General features: G+C 41.6%; 1 protein-coding gene across 2 annotated transcripts in view; it reads right to left on the minus strand.

The window, feature by feature from the left end:
- CYTH3 (cytohesin 3) overlaps positions 1-25,430 on the minus strand; it is a 291,259-nt gene that overhangs the window by 135,573 nt on the left and 130,256 nt on the right. For both annotated transcript variants that reach the window (XM_082261091.1, XM_082261090.1), the window contains exons 3-5: positions 19,728-19,792; positions 8,963-9,029; positions 2,401-2,519 (exon numbers count right to left, since the gene is read on the minus strand). In XM_082261091.1, coding sequence (XP_082117217.1) covers positions 2,401-2,519; positions 8,963-9,029; positions 19,728-19,792 — 251 coding nt within the window. The remainder of the gene's footprint in view (positions 1-2,400; positions 2,520-8,962; positions 9,030-19,727; positions 19,793-25,430) is intronic.

Here is a 25,430-nt window from a genome sequence, read left to right on the forward strand (position 1 = left end):
AAAATCAGGCATGGCTGCCCCGGGGGGGGGGGGGGAGGAGCTAGGTGTGGGTGAATGGGGGGTGGTCCAACCCAAGGAGGGGCCAACGTCCACCCAGAGGGAACACCAGAGGGGCGGGGGGACACTACTTACTGCACCATGGGACCAGGCAGGCACCACTTCAGGTAGACCACCCACCATCTTGGCATGGGGGTGCTGCGGGCCTCGCGAGACGTTTAACTCGCTGGCCAGCCCATGTCCAGTAGGGCTATGTCACGGCCAACCCAGCGCGGAACTAAGGTCGGGTCGTGCTTGCTGGCCAGACTGGGAAGACCGTAGGGATCTAGGATATCCAGCCCGTTGCCCAGTCCAGCAGTTGATTGTAGTTCTCACAGGAAGAGAAAATAATAATAAAAAAAAAATTTGTTTACAAATGGGAAAATACTAGGAGCAGTGATCCCAACAAGGAACTAGGTCCTCACTCCTGACTAAGCAGAAAAAAAACTGAAGTCCTATAGCAGGAAGTGGGAGTATACCCCCTGGAACTGCCCTATAGGAGTGGTCAACGTTTTTTTCCACCTAGTGTCCTATTTCTATGGAAAAAAAATTGCAGATCGCCGCCATTACGCGTTAAAAAAAAAAACAACAAAAATCTTTCCCTTTGTTAGCAAACGCGTTGACTTTTGCGCAAACCAATCAAAATACACTTTTTGCGATTTTTTTTACCAAACATATGTAGCATAAAACAAATTGGCTGAAAATGTTAAAAAATTTAGATTTTTACATTTTTTTGGGGGAATTTTATATAAAAAAATGTGAAAAATATTGTTATTTTTGCAAAATTGACGCTCTTTTTTTGTTTACAGCGCATGATCAAAAAATCGCACAGGTGATCAAATACCACCAAAAGAAAGCTCTGTTTCTGGGAAAAAAAGGACGCCAAATTCGTTTTAGGTCTTTAAAGTTTTAGGACTTTAACGGCAATTGTCCGTTAAAGTCACGCAGTGCCGAATCGCAAAATAGGCCCTGGTCAGGAAGGGGGTAAAATCTTCCGGGGCTTAATTGGTTAATTAAGACAGAAAAAGGAATTGAGGACACAGATTATTTAATTCCTTTCATTGCAGCCTCAGCTGCACTGCAGATGAACAGGCAACAGAAGCTACTGTTTTTTAATAAACCGAAGCATAGCAAATACAGTTTACTGTGCTTCAGCTATGAATGAAAACAGCAAGAGATTGATCACTCATGGTGTTTATTTACTAAAGGAAGGGGTCTTGCCTGTAATATTTCCTAAGGTCTAAAACCCCCAGCCCACCTACATTTTGTGTAGTTTTTAGCCTTTGAAATTGCACTCTGTGACCCCTAGAGCCCCAGATAAAGTTTAGTAATTGGTTTCTAAAACCTGTGAAGGTCAGCAGCAGTAACTGCTATGGGTAGGGTGCGAAACAAGTACAGAATTTTGTGGAACAATATCATCTTAACTGCAGCAATCCTGCCCATCCAGGACAGGAACGACGAAGGAAGACCATATCTCCATGTCCTGCAACAAATGTACGTATAGGTGTGCAAAGTTTGTTTTATAAAGCGATACAATGGAAGAGGTCAGTTTAACTCCTAGATACTCATCTGCCAAAGAAAACTATACTTTTTTTTAGACTCTGCAAAGTATCCTCATTTAAGTTGAAGTTGAGAGCCAAAGGCTTATCCCAGTTCACAGTCAAGCCCAAGATATTTCTAAATCTAGCTAAAATGTCAATAAGAGATGGAATAGAAGTGTCTGGTGAAGTAAGAAAGAGAAGCAAGCCGCTGGAAAACAGAGCGCATTTATGCTGTTTGTGCCTGCTCTCCACGCCTAAAATATCCGGGTGGCACCGCATGGCTATGGCCAGGGTCTCGATGGCAATTATAAATAGGAGAGGCGAAAGGAGAGTCCCAGACCCTATGGAAATGGGTTCTGAGAGATATCCTCTCAACAGTGTCTGCGTCGAGGGATTACTATACAATGTATGAAGAAAAGCCATAAATTTGAGGCCGAAGAGCCAATTTAGGAGAATCTGAAAGAGGTAATCCCACGAGACTGTGTCAAATGCATTCCGGATATCCAATGACAGCAATATTTCTTTCCGCGACCCGCCTCGGTCCCAAGAGGACTGTAAAATAGAGATCTGATCAATGGCTCTCCTAATTTGATCAGAAGCTTGCCTATCAGGCGCAAACCCAACCTGGTCAACATGGATATAGCGAGCAAAAAAAAAAAAAACATTCAAGCCTAGTAGCATAAATTTTAGCTAACAGTTTGAAGTCAGTAATAAAGATTTTGGCCTAGAATTACTGAGATCTTTGTTGGGTTTGGGTAAAGCGATCTTATCTATGCCTGTGACTTCTGATATGTAACAGCTAATATTTTGGATATTACATTACCTTTCTCCCAAGTAGTCACCAATGACCGTTTTATTTAGGCCTTCTCCTTTGTAAAGGAACTGTGCTATGTCTTCTGGTGTGTTCTGTAATAAGTCGTTTTCTAATAGAAATTGGATACCCTGCAAAAAAAAAAAAAAAACACACATGAAAGAAATAGCAGTACATTTCTGTCATCTCTTTAAATGATGAAAATCTTTTACTAATCTTTTTGTGTCACCCATAAAAAGTAGAGAATTACTATTGTACAACAAACCTATCCAATGTAAACTAACTGTTGCCAGAATTAGGAAAGGTACAGTGTATACAGCTAAAGCACTGAACAAAGAAATGGTTTACCTGGTAGTTTCCTGAAACCCTTGATGACGCCACAGCACTGAATTCCTAAGCCTACCATCTAATGTCACCGGTATCCACTAGAATTTTTTGTTTATGTGATAGAGAATGCAAGCAGAGAAAGGAGAATATTCCAAGGTGAAAAGAGGCAGAAACTATGCTGCCACTTACTCAAAAAGTTGAAGCCAGAAAAAAAACAGATTCTATTGATTTTAACATTCGAGTGTGTAGTTGATAGGCAACCTTTCAATGTGGATCTTTTATTTCTCAGTGCCCCTGCAGTCTACACTAGCCTTTTTCAACCAGGATGCCTAGGCACCCTGGAGTACCTTCTTGGTTCTTGAAGGGTGCCTTGGCAGAATGCCTACAATTTGCTCCAAACTACCTACAAACTGCATACAAGCCAACAGGTGGATCAAGATCGCTTTGTGTTACACAAAGGCAAAGGTTTTCATTGTCCAATATTACAACCTTGGGCACTGGGCCGGTCAGCCACCAGCATCCTACCAACCATTGACATCATTGGGATAGCAGGACATTGGATACCTTCACAGACTCCTTGTTTGACCCCCCCTGTCCCTTTCTGTGGTCACGCTAGCTGCGTGAGGGAGAAAAAAATGAGGAAGAAATGATGGAATACTTATCATTACCAGTGTGCAAAAGTGTATTTGCTTTGAAAGAATAACTCACCTCTAATGTTAGGTGTCTTAGGTCTGTGGATGCTGTTGCAATATGTAAACCTATTAGTTTAATTTTTTCCATTTTAGAAGGGGGTGCCTCAACATTGTCCAGAATTTTAAAGGGTGCCCTGACTGGAAAAAGGTTAAGAAACACTGGTCTACACAAATAACTAATTGGGAAGCTCTACATTAATTGAAGGGGCCGATGCGTTTCCCACACCAAAGCATGTATTACAGATTGCTGTGCTAGTACAGAGGCTGCCACTAGGGGAACTACTTGGCAGATGGGGTATTTACTTACAAGAATGCAGAAACCTTTAGACATCTCCCAAACATGCCCAGTAGCGAATGTAAGATTAACTTTCTAGGCAGCACAGCAGAATTTAAATGCAACCCAAGGTTGCTCACCATTCTCTGAAAAACCCACCAATACAGTATATATAATAAACAGGAAGTAGCTGAAGAAGTAGGGGAGCTCTCTGTGCAACTATGTTAAAGCCAAGCTCCTAAGTTTTTTTTTGTTGAGGATAGAGTGGGGAAAGATTAAAATGGATGTCAGGTTTTGTCGGGAAGATTACTACTAACAGCAGAGGAAACAGCACAAGGGACATGTCCTAGTACTGACTATAAGTTATGTCCCTTGTGCTGATTGTTCGGCGTTTAAGATTTAAGTATGTTTCTGATGTCTGTTCACAAGATTTCCTCTTGGTCTATGTGACAAGAATATAAATAAAACAAGCAAAGGGAAAACTCCCAACAGGACCTGACAAAGTTCTTACCCTTTCCCCACACTGCCTGGAGTTTAGCTTTAAAATACACTTCTCACAGATCTCGGTCATTCATGCTGAGCCTACAAATCGCAAATGCACATGCAGAGGGCATCTTCAGGGAAAACCCCATCTCAGAACAAATCAGTGGATCCAAGGACACAGGCACAAGTCTTAACTTCTTCAGATCAGCCATGACCTTTGCTTCTTTCAGAACTCCATTTGTCAAAACATCCTCAATAACCAATAAAATGGTTCAGTTGGTGAAAGAGGCAATTCCAATATAGTTTATAAAGGAAATGTCAAGAGTTGCATTTAATCTTTGCTCTTGATTTCTGGATCTAGAGAGATCATTTTTATATGCGGTTTTTCCAGCAGGTGTTTTTTTTTTTTTTTTGCTTCTTTTTACAATATTTTTGACATGATATTTAACATGTTAATACAGTACTTGAGTGTAAAGTTTAATAAAGTTTAATCAGCCACACATCCAGTCACTGTCCAAAGCTTGCCACCTCAACCTCCGCAACATCTCCAAGATACGTCCCTTCCTAACCAATGATGCCACAAAGCTTCTAATCCACTCCCTGGTCATCTCTCGGCTCGATTACTGCAACTCCATTCTCATTGGCTTACCTTTAAAAAGACTATCCCCCTTTCAGTCCATCATGCTGCCAGGCTCATCCACCTTGCAAACCGCTCTGTGTCTGCTACCCCTCTTTGCCAATCACTCCATTGGCTGCCACTCAACCAACTAATTAAATTCAAGCTACTAACCATAACCTACAAAGCCATCCATAACTTGGCACCCAGCTACATCACTAATCTGGTCTCAAAATACCGACCAACTTGTTCTCTTCGTTCCTCCTAGGACCTCCTGCTCTCTAGCTCCCTTCCACTAACCACTTCCCATGCTCGCCTCCAGGACTTCTCCCGAGCTTCTCCTATCCTCTGGAATGCTCTACCCCCATCTGTCCGTCTATCTCCAACTTTGACTACTTTCAGTCGATCCCTGAAAACACATCTCTTCAGAGAAACCTATCTGGCAACCACCTAACAACTGTACTCTTATTTTCTCCATCAGCCCATCCCCCACAGTTATTACCTCTTGTATCTCTTGACCATCCTTCTTAGATTGTAAGCTCTAACGAGCAGGGTCCTCTGATTCCTACTGTATTGAAGTGTATTGTATTTGTACTGTCTACCCTCAAGTTGTAAAGTGCTGCGTAAACTGTCGGCGCTATATAAATACTATATAATAATAATAATAATAATCAAATCTACTGATTTATTGCAAAAGCAACAAGGCAATATGGATGTGGTTGAAGAATTTTTATTTAGTCATAGATCATGTATGTGTGCTTATTCTTCCACATCACCTAAGCCTGTGTATAACTGGTATTTCAAACCACCATCCCTGATAGAGCAGGACTGGACAGGCAAAACTCATGTGCTAGACTTTCATCTGTCTGGTACCATCATCTACTCACTAGCTGCTTACAGAATAAACAGTCTTTTGAGTTGCTTTCTGTGCAGAGAAGGCTGTGATGGCAGATCTAATTAACTGTTTGGGTTCCATAGAGTAAGATAGTAAACCTAAAACAGATGGAGCCTGTACAGGAAAACCATGCAAAGATGCACTGCATATGTACTGTATGTACGTAGCTGTGTGCACAGATAATCCATTCTTTGACAGAGTACAGGAACCTGTGAATAATATATTATATTATAATATAATATAATATATGTAGCACCCTCCTAGTCAGATGCTAGGTAAAAGCATCAGATTGCTTTCCTGCTCATCAGGGAGCAGAATTTCTAGTTAGGCCAGTTACATGTGTCCAGGTGTGATTAACTTGGTCTGAGGGAGTGTCCCCACTGTATCCATTAGGGGAGCCTGTTGGACAGTGGAGGAAACCCAGCCAGTGACACACAGGCTTTTGTGGCAGTCCCAGCGGGAGGGCACAACAGTGGTGCATCCTGGGATTGACCATAAATGCCAAGGGCGCATGTGACAGGGGTCTTTGGGAAGGAAGCCAGGTCCCAGGAGGAGGGTGACAGCTGTCAGATTGGACAGTGGTCACAGGCAATCGGCCTAGTGGACCAGAGTGTGGAGCGGAGCTGTGATGTCCAGGAGAAACTGATGGTGGAGCAGTGGCAGAGGTCCCTGTGAAAAACAGTGTCCATGAGTACCAGGGAGCTTGCCAGGGGTCTGCCCAGGAAGGGGACCACTCCAGGGAAGGTCATTGGACAAGAATCAGCACACATAGTGGGTCAGAAAGGGGGTGCCAAGTTAGACCCTGAAGAGAAGCTAAAGTACAGTTCATCAGTTAAATCTTCACCTCAGTGGCAAAGTGAAGCAGCGGCCTTGCCGCATCCTCTTTAGTTAGATGTCCTCAATCTGTGCATAGTTGCTAGTTGGAGTATCCCACTCATCCCTTCTCCTATCCCACTATAAAATAAAAACACAAAAAACCAAATACCCTGGACTGTTCATTGACTGAGCCAAGTGTAAAGTGAGGAATATTTTACAGACTGTTGCTATGGGTAACCCAGGGGAATCCACTTTGACCAGCTCCTAGGGGGGCAGTGGGACATATAATATAATATAATATAATATAATATAATATAATATAATATAATATAATAGAAATAGATACTATTGTCCATTGTGGAATGTGCAGGCTAAAGGGCTGTAACTCTTATATTACACTGACCTGTGTAGAGTCAGTGAGGTTTTCAGTCTCCAAATCCCTGTCCTACATGCTTGTCTTAGGTCAGTAACATACTAGTTAAGGCCCATACACACGGAACGAATACTGGGCAGCATTGGCCGGCTCAACAGAAGCTGGCCGACATTCGGCCCGTGTGTACGGCAGCGGGTCTGAAAGAAGCTTGGTCATTTGCCTGGCGTCTGTCAAAGGGGCATGACCCCCAAGAATGATCTACCCATTAGAGTCCGATCAGCACAGTTAAGTGGTGTGTTCTGGCAGGGGGGGGGGGGTTGTCCACCTGTCAGAACATTGCATAGTTAGTACAGCGGCTCTTTCCAAGCTCTTCAGGCTTATTTCTTTAGCCCGTTGGGTTCAACTTAAAAAAAAAAAAATTATAGTGTGTACTAGGCTTTCATGAAGCCAGCAATAAACTGAAAGAGTTCTGGAATTCGAACATTTTAAATTAAGACTCCATTCACACTTGACTCCAAAGTGACAAGACTCTGGAGTGCAACTTTGGTGCAACTATAACACATCTTTGGATGGGTGGAACTTGGATGCAACTTTGGTTTTGAACAATGATGATGGACAACTGTTGCACAACTGTCACTTGTATAACCTTCATGCGACTTTTGAGGGTTTACATTGCAGTCTATGGCACTCGAGTAGCATTATAGTCAGACCATAGTAGTGCAGGAACCTTTTTAAAGTCGCTGTGAGTTTAAGTCGCACATATTTGAACAGTTATCATTGAAAAACATTGGATGTGACTTGTCATGCGACTTTAGGCACAAATGTGAAAGGAGTCTAAGTCAACAATGACAGCTTACTTTTGGAATTCTCAAGAAACAAAGAAAGCCAATGTGATAGTCAATCCCTAGCATTTATCCAGAACAGTGAGGGGAGTACAAATAGAAATTAGGATTATAGTCATCAGGACATAAAGTAAGGATGATTAGGCCAACGGAAGTCCCAGACAAAAAACATTTGTATTTGAGAGAGGCTCCAATGTTTAAGCATTCTAACACTAAAGAAACATTCTCAAGTATCCTGGTCATATCTGCCCCAAATATGGCTCAGGCCTTTTTATCAACCCTATGAACGCATCTCACTGCCATTTGTGTTGAGTCTGTGATGGCCTTTACAAGTCACCCTGTGACTTTGGCCCCCATACCTGTATGCAAGGATGTTTTACATCACCATGGCAGTGTGACTGCTTTTGACCTCTCTCCTTCTCCATTGCGTGGCTGCCTGCCTGCTGGGACCAGCTGCATCGTGGCTGAAACTGGCTGGCTAAAGTATGTGGCAGGTAAGACCATGCAACTCAAATTCAGCTGGTGAAAAATGCTTCAGCAAGGAGGAATATGGGCCTCTAGGGGGAGTGAATTTATATAGGTTGCAGTCAAAGCATTTGGGGTATGTAATGCTAGGGAAGCAGTAGAGTCTGGGGCAGTGCCAGAACAAGGTCATCCAGCGCTCAGGGCAAAGATGCCAAACAGCACCCCCCCCTTCCCTTAGGGTTAGGGTCAAGGCGCCCCCCCATCCCTGCAATAAACCTAAGCTTTAGGCATTATGTAGATTGCTTGGGTAGGGGAAGCTAAGGGACATACAATGCTGGTGGAAATATGCAGTATCCTGCTGGCTAAGACATGCTGTGTACTGTTTGCTACGGAGAGAAATGGGGGGATATATTTTTCACTGGTCAGTTTATGGGTTTTTATGTGGAAATTTTGTACATGTTCTTTAATGTAGCGTGAGGTTTATTGGTATGGCGCATTCACCTTTTTATGTGACAACACCGATGAATGGATAGATATTTATTGTGTATATACAGTTAGGTCCATATACTGTGTATAAATACATACTGTTTTCAAATTGGATTATACATAAAAATATAAATCTGAACTAGTTGTACGCATACTGAAAATATGGATAGATATATAGTTAGGTCCATATATATTTGGTCCCAATACTTTTGGTAATATAATGTATATACATACATACACACTTGTAAAGCTATTGATTCGCTTTCTTTAAAAAGTAGGCACCTAAAACCAACAAAGCACATTACCTTTTTTGGGTCCATATTAAATTTTTTTCTTCCCATAGCAATCTGTTTATTCCTCTGTGTAGTTTTGCTACAAAAATAAAGAGAAAACAACATTAAAAAAAAAAAAAAAAAAAACAACAGATCAACTCCTCACACATTATTGTAGGGTCATAAATCTCTACACAGCAACCGAACAAAATGAATGGTCCAAGCATTTAATGTGGTTACTAAAGCCAGAAAATGGATGGACTGCCCTTTTTATCAGATTTGCTCTAAGCCTCTTCCGGAACCATTAACTGTGTTCCACTAATTGTTCTTAAATGGGAGGGAGGCTGCAAATGTATCAGCATTTACCAGCAGTACAAATAGCTGCAATCTTTAGAGTAGGATAATAAAATAGGTCAAATAGACAACCAGATAAATACTTTTATTGCAAGAAAATGAATGTGCTTATTTAGCATACCGAGCCTTATGCAAATACAGTGGATATAAAAAGTCTACACTCCCCTGTTGAAAAGTCAGGTTTGTGTGATGTAAAAAAATGAAGCAAAGATAAATCATTTCAGAACTCTTTCCACCTTTAATGTGACTTATAAACTGTACAACTAAGTTGAACAACAAACTGAAAAATAATATGGTTGCATAAATGTGCACACCCTTAAACTAATACTTTGTTAACCAGTTCTGGATCGGAAGGAGTGACCAGGCCATTTTTTGCGATTCGGAACTGTGTTACTTTAACGGACAATTGCGCAGTTGTGCGACACTGTACCAAAATAAAATGGATGTCCTTTTTTTTCTCCCACAAATAGAGCTTTCTTTTGGTGGTACTTGATCACCTGTGCAATTCTTTTTTTTTGCGCTACAAAAAAATAGCGACAATACTAAAAAAAAAAAAAATATTTATATATATATTATATATATATATATATATATATATATATATATATATATATATATATATATATATATATATATATATATATATATATATATATATACACATACACACACACACACATACATTCCCAAAAAATGTTAAAATCAAAAATGTTCATCCTTTTAGTAGACCTATAAACTGTAAAAGGGGCGTGTAGACTTTTTATATACACTGTAGCATCAAGTAGGATACAGGCAATATTTTGTATTACCCACAACAGAGTCATGGTTTCTTTAGTTTTGAAATGAAAGAGGGAATCTTGTTGCTCACTGAAAAACGCTTTGTTTCAGGTTTGTCTGTCGTGTCAAATCAAAGTGGAAAATAAGTAGTGGTAAGCAGTCAGCCACATAGGAGCTGCATTTGTTCAGATAAGAAAAGACACTAGTAATTCAGGAATTAAAGTACAACTCCAACCAAAATAATTTTTTATCATGAGCCTGGACACAGTAGGGTAAGCGTTCATCAGATTTGCCATGTTTTTATTGCAGTTTCCCATCCAGATTTCTCCCCATTCACTATCTCAAAGACCCAAAATGTAGGAAACAGGCCACTTTTGACACATAGAAATCCAGTCTACAATTATTCCAGTGGCTAAAATTTTGGATTTCTCCTCATTATATCCTGCGATGGCAAGTACAATAGTGACTCCTTGTGAGGACACAAGGCAATAAAACAAACTGGAGTTCTTACCCTTTCTACAGTGTCCAAAACGAAAAAAACAAAAAAAATTTGACTGAAGTTCTACTCTAATATATGTCAAGTACAAATGTTTAATATATAGCAACTGATACTGAGTACAGAAAAACCTTGGATTGAGTGTAACTTGGTTTACTAGACCAGCAAAATATTTTTCTAAATTTTGAGTTGATAAACAAGCGAAGTCTTAACCACTTTAGGACTGCTCACTGTGCTGCTACTGCGGCACAGTGGCAGCCCTGTGTCCAGCGATGTAGACATACGTTGCTGGAATCCTAGCTGCTTCGGGGGCCGTGCGCGCACCGCCGGAGGCTCGCTCCTGCTGTATTTAGACACAGTGGGAGTCCGGCCTGGAGGAGGAGAGGTGGCGATCACCGCCTCTCTTCCCCGATTGTCGGGGAAAGTGTGAGAAGATCCGCCCGCTTGTGTTTGTGGGAAAAAAAGGATGTCAATTTAGTTTGGGTACAGCATTGCATGACCGCGCAATTGTCAGTTAAAGTCGCGCAGTGCCAAGTTGAAAAAAGTGGCCTGGTCATTGAGCAGCCAAATCTTCCGGGGCTAAAGTGGTTAATATACATGTAGAGTCATGTCACAACTGAGTATAAGAGAGAAGAGAGGCACCTCTAAGTGTAGCAATATGGTTACATATAATGAAGGTTCAACATTTAGCAACCCACATGGTTGATGATTAAAACAGGCACATCTAAGTATGCAGGCATCTGGGGTAAAGCTGTCCACATAGACCATCCTCCACACCGTCATCCCTTCCACACTGCGCTCCACCAGTGCTTTAAGCCTTGTTTTCAGATCGCTTTACTGCAGGGTAGTCTTCCCGGTCAAGACTCTTTACCCCAGATGCCTGTATTCTTAGATGTGCCTCTTTTAATCATCAACCATGTGAGTTGCTAAACGTTGAACCTTCATTAAATGTAAATATATTGCTACACTTAGAGGTGCCTCTCTTCTCTTTTATACTCTGTAGCTCCTGTTGGATTTTGCTTCTAATCCCCTTGTGGAGGCGCCATTTGTGGATGGACATTTTATGGTTACACAACCTAGCACATAGTTACATAGTTACATAGTTACATAGTAGATGAGGTTGAATAAAGACAAAAGTCCATCCAGTTCAACCTGTGTAGATGTGTGTGGCTGTAATCATCTTGCATACCCCTGAATGTTCTGATCCTTGAGATGTACGTCTAAGAGTCTTTTGAAAGCCACCATACTACCCGCAGAAACCACCTCATGTGGTAGAGAATTCCACAATCTTGTAGCCCTAACAGTAAAGAACCCCCCACGTTGCCTGAGGTTAAAACGCTTCTCCTCTAATCGCATTGTATGCCCCCGAGTTCTCATGCAATCCCTTCGACTGAACAGCTTTTTTTTCTAAGCCTAGATCCCCATTTAGATATTTAAAAATTGCTATCATGTCCCCCCTCAGGCGTCTCTTCTCCAGGTAGAATAAATCAAGCGATTGCAGACGCTCCTCATAATCAAGGTCCTCCAATCCCCTAATTAGTTTAGTTGCCCTTCTCTGGACTCTCTCCAGCTCCAACACATCCCTTCTGAGGACTGGTGACCAGAACTGGACCGAATACTCCAGATGAGGTCGGACCAGAGTTTTATAAAGTGGAAGGATTATAGTCTTATCTCTGGAATACATCCCTTTCTTTATGCATGCTCATGCACATTGCTATAATCTTTTTATATGGACTACAAACTGAAGGACTTATAAATAAATGGTTGTGGAACGAATCATCTGAGTTTTCATTATTTCTTATGAGTGCTTTGGATTAAAAGCATGTTTCTGGAACGAATTATGCTCGCAATCCAGGGTTTTACTGAATTTACCTTTTTTGATAAAGGGAAAAAAACATACAAAATTGTGCACCAAATTGCAAAAACTGTTGGTTTCCATTATAAATCTGCTTAAAAAAATGGCTCAGGAGTGACTGAAAGCCAGAGAGGAGCATGACAGAAAGACAACAAGCCTTTTTAAAAGGATGCCTGCAATTTGGCATTTTCTAGATCTCTTTAATAAAATATCTTCTTTAGCATGGAACAACAGTTTATTTAAAATACGTTAACCAGCAAACAGCCACAAGAAACAGCATGAGGGACACATGAGACCCCGCAAAACATGCCTGATCCAAGCCAACCTAAATTCAGTGCTGCTCAAGTAACATAGGAAATCATCCTTTGTCAGTAAGAGCCAGTTCACACTACCGCGACCAGAAAGTCGCCCCATGAAGGAGCGACTTTGTAGCGCGACTTGTGCACTACTTTGAAGAGACTTAAATGATAGACGACTTTGTCTGTGGGGAATGCCTGGGTAATCTTTTTCTTCTTCCTGGAAAGTCTGATCTGCTTCGATTGAAAAATAGATGGATAGAGGTCGCCTTGAAGTAGTACAAGAACCTTTTCTGAAGTTGGAGCGACTTCAGTAGTGCATATCAAGACGGCTCTCATTCATTTACATTGAATTTGTAATGACAAACGACTTGGGGCAACTTGAGGTCGCACAAGTCACATCCCAAGTCGGAGTAGTGTGAACCGGGTCTAAATGATATACAGTATATGCCAGTGGAGGGTAATATAGCCACCCTTTAAAGTGATCAGTTCAAAATCTTTGATTGGATGCCATAGTTTACCGCATTCTACTGCCCTTTGAATAAAAGAGTAATTCATTTAGACATTCATTTCAGTTTTCTTACATAAAGTTTTTAAAATGCCAAAAGTGAGAATGAAGCCCATTTTAAACAATAGAATAAACTTAAGGACTTATTTCAAATGAGGCAGTGTGACTTGGAAAAAAAAAAAAGAATATTGTATACAGAAAGCTCTAAACACAGTCATAAAAGTCATAAATTAGCTATTTTTCTAGCTGAAAACATATTAGTTAAATGATGTCCCATGACACATTTTCCAGTCAAATGTTTCATTGAATGGCGTTTTTTTTATTTCATAAATTGGAGGTACTCCAATATCCAGTTCTCAACATATCCCACCAAATATTGCATACATAATACCATATCTGACTCTTGGCTGTCATCTTTGCCTGCAGGCAAAACTACACGAGGGCCATCATGAGAAGGACTTAAAATAGAACATTAATTGGTTCCCTCATAATTCTAATCGTGGCTCTTCAGCAAGCTAAAATACTAATGTAACGTGAAATCCAATTTTCCGTCGTCTCCAAGTTGTTAAGGGCATTTTGGAATAATCACCGCGCCACATGAGCTAGAAGTGACAATAGTGTGTTGGCTGTCTGATAAAGTTTAGTGGGTCTTGCTAATCAAAGGGTCTGAAATACATCTGCTCTTGTAAGCCATAGGAACTAAACGGGTCCTCCATTTCACTGCATTAAAACTATAGGAGTATGAAAATAAAAATTTGGTTGTCTGCAACATAGACCTGATACTCCTAATGCCTAGTACGCATGAGCCGAATGTCGGGAGAGATCGGCTGGTACAATAAAAACCGTGTGTATGCCAGCCCGTCAGACAAAAGCCAGCTTCTGTCGAACGAGCATGCTGGAAAACCAGCAGCTGACCAGCTCTTGATCAGAACTCTCAGCCAATGGCTGAGAGCGATGACCGGAGTGTGTTCTGGTGGCAGAGTGACCACCCCCACTGTCAGAACACAACAACTCAGCAGGGGAAATCGCTGTACTAACATTAGGCTGTTAGTACAACAGCTCCGACCGGAGCTACCAGTTTTTTATTCAACCCACTGTTTTTTTTTTAACTAAAAAAAAAAACTATTAGTGTGTACAAGGTTTAAGGGTCTATTTATCACCCATGAATGTCAGGAGAGATCGGCTGGTTGGCCAATGGCTAAGAGCACTGACCAGAGTGTTCTAGCGGCTGGCTGGGGGCCTTCCCCCTGTTGGAACACAATAGCTCAGTGGGGGAGATTGCTGTACTAACATCGGACTGTTAGTAAAGCGGGCTCCGACAGGAGCTATCAGTTTTTTTTATTCAACCCACTCTTTTTTTTTTAACTAAAAAAACTATTAGTGTATACCAGGTTTAAAGTGTAACTCCACTTTTGTTGAGAAAAAAAACATTCTCCTTTGGGTGATCTCTGTACATTGCAGGGATTTAACAAACTTTGTTGCAGATTCCTACCTTTTGTTATTCTGAATAAATTTGTTCCTCTGTGTCTCTGTGCTGAGTGGGTCTAATGGGAGTGGTTTCATAATTATCAGCTGTGGCAGCTGCAGGGCTCTAATGAGGAAATCTGCTGGGCCTGCATCCCTTTAGACGTGTTCCTATTGGGAATTTCTCAACAAAAATGAAATTTTTGTGGCAGAAATCTGACTTGTATCTTAGGCAGACTTCTGGGAAAATTGGAGAGCCAATCACACAAGCAGGAAATGATGTTTCTGGGGTGTGGTTAGCATACATTCTTTTTACAGAACAGCTCCAGGTAGCCATATTGCATTGCATTTTCAGAAAAGTACAATAGCTGCAGATTAAAAAAGGAAAGGCAATTTTTAATAACATTCAATCACAATATGATTTGTGTTGCAATTGTATATGCTATATTGTTTTTTCTTTATTTGCTGATTTTTTTCCCCCATGAAAGTTACAGAGTTACAGTTTGAGGGTCTATTTATCACCCATGATGCACACAGTTTTCTAATTGAATCTTATGTGACAAATGTGTGAATGCCCAAAGGGACACCAGAAAATATAATAAAAACATTTGAATTACCGTATATACTCGAGTATAAGCCGAGTTTTTCAGCACATTTTTTTGTGCTGAAAACGTCCCCCTCGGCTAATACTCGAGTCAAGAAAAAAAAAAAAAGTCCCTGGCCGCTCCGACGTGCTTAAGCTTTAAAAATGGCGCCGCCCGGCGCATACATGTCACCGCGGATGCGCAGCCGCCGCTCGGGAGAGGCCAGGAATAGCTGAAAGTATACGAGCGGCGGCGGCGCGTGCGCAATGACGTGTCGGCGCCATTTTTAAAATGAAGGCGCCTCTGGAACAGGTAAGTGAAACAGCTGCACTACCTGCCATTATGCAGGGCTGCGGGCAAACTATAAGGGATGCAGTGCTGCAGGCATGGTCCACCTGTACCATGCCCACAGCACTGCATCTCCTGTAGTATGCCCACAACCCCGGATCCTCTTGTACCATGCCAGTACCCTGCATTCTCCTGCACCATGCCAGTACCCTGCATTCTCCTGTACCATGCCAGTACCCTGCATTCTCCTGTACCATGCCAGTACCCTGCATTCTCCTGCACCATGCCAGTACCCTGCATTCTCCTGTACCATGCCAGTACCCTGCATTCTCCTGTACCATGCCAGTACCCTGCATTCTCCTGCACCATGCCAGTACCCTCCATTCTCCTGTACCATGCGAGTACCTTGCATTCTCCTGTACCATGCCAGTACCCTGCATTCTCCTGCACCATGCCAGTCACCCTGCATTCTCCTGTACCATGCCAGTCACCCTGCATTCTCCTGTACCATGCCCGTCACCCTGCATTCTCCTGTACCATGCCCGCCGCCCTGCATTCTCATCCTAGGCTTATACTCGGGTCAATAATTTTTCCCATCTTTTTGTGGTAAAAGTAGGGGCCTCGGCTTATACTCGGGTCGGCTTATACTCGAGTATATACGGTACATTGTTTAAGATTACAAGGGGAACATTAGGAACTGCTCTTGATTTTTTCCCTAGTTCCAATCTACCTAAATCTCCTTTGCAGCATGCTGTTTCAGTTATGCTTTAAATACAGTTTCTGTTTTTCAATTACTAGTAGCAATCAGTGAATTAGTGCCCATCTGGACCAAATGTTAGTTTAGACAGTCATATTGATTGTCATTGATTTTCCAGTATTAATTACTTTCCTGGCAACTTAAAATGTCTTCCTGGTTTATTTCCCTAAAGAGTTGATGCTTCTATCACAAAACAACCAAATTATACAGAGTATGTTGACACCACCTGTATTAGAATAATAATTAATTCAGAATTATTTTAAATTAATACAGAATCATTTTAAATTATTTCCATACCCTGCATTAAAAAAGTATGGGTTAAAGGAAATCTGTTGTAAGAATAGCATGGCATTTGCTGACCTATCCTTTTGAAGATGCTGGCTGTGTGGTAATTTTACAGACTCCCATTCACTGGCTTTGTAATGCAGCAGCTGGTGTGAATTGGTCCTTAAAATATAGCAAATGTTACTGAAAGCAATACTTGGCATGACATAGAGCTGCACAATTCTGGATAAAATGAGAATCACAACTTTTTTTTTCTAGAAAAAAGATCAGGATTCGCTCACGATTCTGAAGAACTTTTTTTATTTTAAGGCCTCATGCACACAGGGCATTTTTACAGCTGCTTTTAGGAGTGTCAGACGTGTTTTTTTTTTTTTTGCAGCTTAAAAACACCCCTCCATGTTATTCTATGGCTTCATGCACACACAGGCTTTTAGGAGCTGTAAGTGGCATAGGCCTTTTCAAGCTGTAAAAAAAACCCAGGGCCAGTGCGTGGAGCAGCAGCATAAGGCTGTAAAAAAACCTGATGCGCCTAAAGGCTGTATACAGCAATAAGCCACGTCAAGCATTTTTAAGCTGTAGTAGTTGGATTTGAGAGTGGAAAATAGAAGAGGGCAGAGAAAGGCTGCTGAATGCGAACTTCAGGTTTTAGACCTGAAGAAGGGGTTCACCCCGAAACAGGCTTGGAAAGATCAGTTTGCAAATGGATGGAAAACTGGCTAAAATATAGAATTCAGAGAGTAGTGGTTAATGATTCTTACTCTGAATGGTGTAAGGTTATCAGTGGTGTACCCCAAGGTTCAGTGTTGGGACCCATTATTTTTTAATATCTTTATAAATGATATAGGGTCTGGAATTAAAAGTATCATTTAAGTCTTTGCAGATGACACCAAGTTTTGCATTGGAATAACTTCTTTAAAGGATGTCTCCATCTTACAAACTGACCTCAGTGCACTGTTCCATTGGGCAACTATGTGGCAAATAAAGTTTAATGTTGATAATGTAAAGTTATGCACTTGGCTAAGAATATACATGCATCATACATACTAGGCGGAGTAGAACTGGGGGAATCCATAGCGGAGAAGGATCTGGGTGTTCTGGTAGATCATAAGCTTAATAATAGCATGCAATGTCAAGCTGCGGTTTCCAATGCAAGCAAAGTCCTTTCTTGTGTTAACAGAGGCATGTTTTCAGAGAGAGCTATAATTTTGACCCTGTAAAAATCATTAGTAAGACCTCATCTGGAATATGCAGTTCAGTTTTAAGCGCCAGCGCTTAAAAAGGATATCGGGGAACTAGAGAAAGTGCAGAGAAGGGCAACCAAACTGATAAGAGGCATGGAGGAGCTCAGATATGAGGAAAGATTAGAGGAACTGAATTTAATCTCTCTTGAGAAGAGGAGATTGAGGGGGGATATGATCAACATGTATAAATACATAAGGGGTCCATATAGTGAACTTGGTGTTGAGTTGTTCACTCTAAGGGCAACACAGGGGACAAGGGGGCACTCTTTACACCTAGAGGAAAACAGATTTAGTCTCCAAATACAGAAAGGTTTCTTCACCGTAAGAGCTGTGAAAATGTGAAATAGACTGCCTCCAGAGGTGGTTCTGGCCAGCTCACTAGATTGCTTTAAAAAAGGCCTGGATTCTTTCCTGGGTGGAATATAACTGGGTACTAATATTTATAGGTAAAGTTGATCCAGGGAATATCCGATTGCCTCTCGGGGGATCAGGAAGGAATTTTTTTCCCCTGCTGTAGCAAATTGGATCATGCTGTGCTGGGGTTTTTTCGCCTTCCTCTGGATCAACTGCGGGTAAAGGATTGTGTATATGGGATTATATGGTTGGGTTTTCATTACTGTTTTTTTTTTTTTATTGGTTGAGCCATATGGACTTGTGTCTTTTTTCAACCTAACTATGTAACTATGTAGTCTGTCTATCTGGCGTTTAGTCTCCCATAACAGCTGGCTGCCCTTTGCCCTCAATTCGTACCACTTGCCAGTACCTTGCCCGGCTGGTGACGTCACTTCCGGGCGCTGACGCGGGCCCCTCTGCGGGAGGAGACGGCCGACTCATGAAATGCGGTGTCACTGCAGTGAGGATTCACTTATAAACACGCTGTTTCATCGCCTTTCAAATGTGAGTGCATTAGCTGCAAGCGTTTTTATTCCTGTCTGAATAAACGGTATTACACTAGGTGGATGACTGCACTCTCTTGTTTTGTTTTCTGAATCGTAGAAATGCTGGATTAAGATCGAGATCGCGATCTTTTAACGATTAATCGTGCAGCTCTAGCATGACATAAAGAAAAAATCCAGATAATAAAGGATCACCCCAATTGGTGAATGTGGTGGGAGAACAATGACTGATAACATGCTATATAAATCGCAATGATTGGTCAGTGACTGTGTGGTGAATCTATTGTAACTCTAAAGTTCATCCCTTACAACACACCCCTAAGAACTAGAAGCCCATTATTAGGTGACACTGGGTGCACAGCACTAGGTCTACAATGCAACAATCCTTAGTTTCCAATCAAAAAGCTTTCAATAAAGCAAGAATAGTAGAAATTGGATTCGGATTGGTTCCCCTTAGGACTTTATGGTTTACTCCTTTCATTGCTTTGTTGTCGAAACTTACATGGATACATGTCCATGGAAACAAATAGATTAAACACCAAAATGGTAAATATTTTATCGAATACTGCATTAAAAATGTATTTACATGTCATGAATATAAGTGAACAAATTATAATATTTGGAATTTATTGTCTCATGGACAAGTTGAATATTTTTTGTCTGTAGCAAATGCCTAATTCAATTATCCTTTCCCAATGCCTGATGCCAATCCTGGCTTTAGATGGACATTTCTCCCCAGTGATGACTATGCTAGCTGCACTGGTTATCCATTCTTCCTATGGGAATATATAATCTTTTTGAACAGATCCCTGTGGTGGCCGACTTCTGAACCTGACCACAATAAAGCAGGAGCTTCCAGTGCCAGAATAATTATATTTTGTTGATAGGCGTTCTTTAATCAAACGCTTGTAATAACACTAGTGAGTCACTTGTACAAAGATTTTGCAACAGTACCCCAACATTAAAAGACAATAGCCTAATTTAATAAAATGCTTACCTTTCTTCTACAGACGTTAAATTGTCAATTTCTGTCATCACTTCTGCAATTTCAAACTTCAACCTCTGTTAAAAAAAAAAAAAGTAGTTAAATCCAAATGAAAGTGATTGTTTTTACAGAAGGGAGTGTAGAAGTGTTGAGGCTTTGACATAATTATTGCATAGGAGAACTTTTCTGAGGATTAACTTGGCTTACACATCACAGGTCAGCTATGGAACTTCTAAGTTTCTGTATAAAATGTTTTGCGGAAGCATACAACAGTTCAAAAGCTAAAGGCTTTTAAGCATTGTGACTGTGCATCAAAATCACATCACTAAAAGGGGAAGATGGATGAAAGAATGAGTTGTTTCAAGACAAGAGCTAGCATTGTGATGCTACGAGGTTGGCGTGAGCGAAACCAGCAAACACATTTCCCATAAAATACACCAAAACCATGACGTCTTTCTGCAAATTTTATGGCCAATGATTCTTACAAGTGGGCATGGAGGTCTAGTAATGTCAAATGGACAACGTGGTAATAAAGAGAATAAAGTCTTTGTTTAGAATAAGAAGTTTGAAGTTTTCAAATAAACAAACATACATTCTCACCTCCATGCTACAGCATTGGTCTGATGCTGCAGCTTTCCCCTGCCAGCTCCAAGCCTGAGAACTGAGCTATCTCAGCTCTGCCTGCTCAAACTGTCAGTCACTTACTAGAGCACCAGGGCTGGTGGGGAAGCATGTAAAGCTGGTTTTGGCTCTCAGCCACATGCTTAGAGCTGCAACAAGCTATCAATCAGACAGCTAGGTGGATCCTACCTAGGAGCCTCATATCCCCAGACAACGCTGATACAGAGAAACGCGTTGGAAGGGGCCTTACACGTGATATTATCCCACAAGTCCGTCTGACGGCTTGAACCTGCTGGTTGTTTGTAACACATGCTGAGTAATTCCTTAAAAATCATTTTAATAAAATCTTGGTAAAATACTACACTTTGTAGATTTTCCTCTGTACTTTAACTTCCTCCATGGAGTCTATTTTGGCTTAGGAGATGGTGGAACCTTTGCATGCAAGACCGTGGTAAATATAGCTGCTATGCAGCAAGGCATCTGATGGTCTCCTTGTGGGGTGAGCAGCTGGTAAGGAGCTTGTTTAATCTTTTGTGGTGATTCCTTTTGGGGAGTACTCTTTCTTCTGTGGTGCACGTTATCATTCCTTCACGGCAAAGAAAGAGGAACTATTGATGTTTAGTAAATCTCCCTTTTGCACCTTATATATTCATTTTTATAATATTTTCTTTGCACAGTGTTTGCACATTTTATATAGCCTTTAATTGCACAGATATGTCAATTTAGGATGAGTTCATCATATGTTTAATGCACTTTTATTGTGTCTCTTATGTGATTTATTAACTTATACATAGCACAATGATAGCGCATATTTAATTATAGTTTTGTTGGGGCTCATTACACATCCTACTCAGATTGGTGATTTAGATGCTGCTGTCTGTTTGATTTAATTGAGCTTTTATTTTATTTGTTTTACTTATTTTTTTTTATCACTAAGGTTTACAGTTTTTTCATTTTAAGGGCACTAATATTATCTTGGGTCAAGTAGGTTCTTTCCAGAATCTGAAGCAGCTCTGTGATGTCAGCTGACAGCAGGTTTGGCCTTCTATTAGCTGACTCTGGATCACAGAAGAGCTAAAGTAAGTGCACTCCTGTGACCCAGAAGAGAAGTATGGCCAAAAAAGCTTTAGCCTTTTTTGTCTTTTAAGGAAAACAGTGTTGCCTCAGAGCTTTCAATCCTTTGCTGCCAGTCTCAGTTAGGCCATGTAGGAAAATGAAAAATCAAAAGCTAAGGGGTTGCTATAAGGAAACACAGAAAGTCTATATTTTAGACTTTTATTTTTATACATGATGCCAATTATAATAAAATAAGTAAGGTTCAAGTAATAGGTAGAACTTCCATATCATTTAAACTCATTAAATGTCAGTATGGCACTATGTTACCATTAAGAAAGGACCCTGCACAGCCTAGCATTATTGGTTAAAAAGAGATGTATGATTTTTCTTTTCTTTTTTAGATTCATACTTACCTAGGTGGATGCAACATTGGTATGATGCTGCATCTGTCCCCTGGTGCCTCTATAACAGACAAATTTATATGGCACACTCTAGATGGGGCTATAATAACCAATGAAATACAAGACAGTCTAAAAAAAGAGTCCATAATCTGTATAAATGACCATGGAGTAGTTGCTGTCCTGGCTGGAATAGGAGCCAGCTGGAATAGGAGCTAGGAGAGACTCTAGAACAGGAAAGGAGATAAACAGCAGCACCATCTAAGTGAAGCAGTCAAGTATTTAATAGAGAAGTATAAAATTAAACACTCACAGAGGTAGATAAAAATCACCATATATAGGCGTATGAATCATCTGCTCTGCCCAAGAATGGAAGTGTGCTTCCAGGTAGTAGTGGTCGCCACAGGTCTGGCAGCGCTGGTGGCTCCAGGCGCCTTTAACATTGAGAACCGAGCGATCGAACACCACAGATCGCTCGGTTTTCCCAGCTCTGTGAGTAGAGAGGCAGACACACTCACTAGAGTGATTGGCTGTACTTCTCTTTTAACCCTGTAACAAGATGTTCGAATAATAAAACTAATAGGACTAATTTTTGCAGTATTGGTGACCTTGGCATTGATTCAAATTCAGGACTAAAGCAGTAACATGAGCAATGACACCTAAAATATATCAGTTTTGATGACGCCAATGGGCACTTACCCCCTAATCTTTGAAATATTTCCATCTCTTAAAGCTGAACTCCAGGCAAGCAGCCAAATACATAAAATAAATAAATGGGAAGGTTTTTTACTTGCTACAGTTTGCAAACATTTGTGGCTAGTTTGTAAACTTTCATGAGCAGGGCCCCCCTAACCCTGTCTTGAATTGTGCTGTACTGTCTTTATTTTGTAAAGTGCTGCATAAACTGTTGGCATCATTGAATAACTGTATAATAATAACTTGATGAGGTCATCCCGTTATTGTTGGCTTCTTTCCTCCAATCAACATGTTCCTTGTCAGCACATGTGCATGTTGCAGACCCTGACTTGGATGCTTTTTATTGAATATTACAGTACAAGACTTATTTTACATCTTCCTAGAGCTCATCTTATAAAAATATTGTGAGGCAAACTTTTCGGCTGAAGGGCAACATCGTACATTTTACAAATAAATGGATTTTTGTAAAATCTTACCGTAAAATCCTTTTCTCTTAGCTCATTGACAGACGTAGTCCTCGGTGATACAGCACCTTCGGGTTATGTTGCCTCCACAGGAGTAGGACTAGACAGGAAATGAAAAATGCTCTGGCCACACCCCAGGGGCAGTCCCCGAGGGTATATCCTCTCTCTCTCCGCCACAGCAAATCAGTTATGTCACAAAAGCAGTGCTTAGAGAATTTAACCCAACCCAACTCAAAAACAGAGGGGCGGGTACTACGTCTGTCAATGAGCTAAGAGAAAAGGATTTTACGGTAAGATTTTACAAAAATCCATTTTTCTCTATCGCTCATTGACAGACGTAGTCCTCGGTGATACAGCACCTTCGGGAAGTCCCAGAGCAGTATCACAAATGAGGGGTGGGAAAATGGAAATCAAATCCCAATCTAGAAGGCCCAACCGGTGCCAACTAGAAGTTTACAATGCTCATCCTTAATGATGAGACTCAACAAAAAAAATTATCAAACAGAAAAAAAAAACCCTCGAGGTAGACCACCGGTCTCCTCAAATTGCGGCCTGCAAAACCTTGCGGCCAAATGAGGCATCCGCCGATGCCATCACATCAATTTTATAAAATTTTGTAAAGGTATGTACCAACGACCAGGTGGCCGCTTTACATACCTGGACCACTGACGCCTGATGGCGAAAGGCCCAGGAAGTACTGAGCGCTCGAGTGAAGTGCGCCCTAACAGGGAACGGAGGATTCCGACCCTTAATAGAATAAGCCTGTACCACCGTCTGACTGATCCATGTAGATATGGTCGCGGCAGACACAGGCAACCCCCTTCAAGGGCTATCCGTGATCACAAAAAGTGAGTCCGTCTTACGAAAACCACTTTAGGAAGGAAGGATGGATTCGGAAGAAGAACCACCTTATCCCTATGAACCACCAGATCTAGGGAACGACAGGATAATGCGGCCAGTTCTGACACCCTGCGTACAGAAGTAATGGCCACCAAGAAGGCCCCCTTCTGGGAATGTAAGCAAGGGAATCTCCCTAATATCTTCAAAGAGAAGTTTCTGAAGAACCGACCACACTTAATTAAGATACCAGGCGGTAAGGGTGCGCACACTGGCGGAGCCAGATGTCGCACCCCCTGGATGAAATTCCGCACCAAGGAATGATTAGCCAAAGGTTTCTTGAAAGAAGATTGCTAACGCCAAAAACCTGACCCTTGATCGTGCTCAAGGATAGTTTCTGCTCAACCCCTTGTTGCAGACAGACCAAAATTCGGGTCACCGAATAGGTCTGTGGGGGAAATCCAATAGATTCACACCATGCAATATAAGACTTCCATGTGCTGGAAGTCGCTTTCCTTGCTTTAACTGGAGGTAGGAATAACTGAAGCTGACACTCCCTTGTCCTTCAGTACCTGGGTCTCAATGGCCAGGCCATTAAGCCAGCGACTGTAAAGCAAGATGGAAGATCGGTCCCTGAGACCGCAAATCCTCCCTGAGAGGAAGTCTCCAAGGAGCGTCCGCGACTAGCCTCGCCAAGTCGGCGTACCAGGCTCGACGAGGTCAATCCGGAATTTCCAGAATAACTGGAATTCCCTCCACCTCTATCCTGCCAAGAAGTTCCCGCAGCAACTTGAGAGGATGGAAGGCATGCCATAGCTGATACTGCCCCCACGGGGCGATCAGCGTTTCTGCTGCGTCCGCTAGAGGATTGTGGCGCGAGCTACAAACCTCCGCACCTTCCTGTTAGGCCAAGGTGCCAACAGATCCACATCCGGGATGTCCCAATGAAGGGACAGCTAGGGAAAAACCTCTGGAGGCCATATGCGATTGGATCCGAATCGGGCTGCTCTAGAGCTGCTCGATCCAGTAAATCAGACAAAATCTGATCGCTCTCAGTTCCGATACCCTTATTGGTAATCTGGATACTATCGGAAGAAATGACTTCCCCTGGTTGAGCATCGGAGACTTCCTGGTCCGCTCGCTCAACCGGATCCGATTGTCCAAGGAATCGGAATTCTGATTCCATTAAAAAAGAATCTCCTTCAGGAGAATTCGGGTATGAGACTGGGTATACGGTACTGCCTCTAAGAAGGCCACCATCAGTCCCAGCCAATTGATGGACAGCAACATCCGAATCGTTGACTGAACCTTCTAGAGTTTCCCAGCAAGGAGAAACTCTTGCCCAGGATGTATCCAACCTTAGGCCCAGATAGTTCAGTCTTCTGGTGGGAACCAGGGATGATCTTTGGGAAAGCGAAAAAACGCTGATGTCCTGCGATGATGGGGATATAAAGATAGGCATCCTATATGTCTATGGACGCCAGGAAATCTCTTTGATGCAGGGAGGCCACCACTGTACGGATGGACTCTATTTCTTCCCAAGTCCAGATTTGGACGCACCTTGCCCTCTTTCCTGGGCATTGTGAATAGGTTCAAATAGAACCCCTGAAACCGTTCAATGTTAGAGGGGAAGAATCGCACCG

The sequence above is a fragment of the Pelophylax lessonae genome (assembly GCF_965119305.1).
Source record: "Pelophylax lessonae genome assembly, chromosome: 6".
In the NCBI taxonomy this organism is placed as follows: domain Eukaryota; kingdom Metazoa; phylum Chordata; class Amphibia; order Anura; family Ranidae; genus Pelophylax; species Pelophylax lessonae.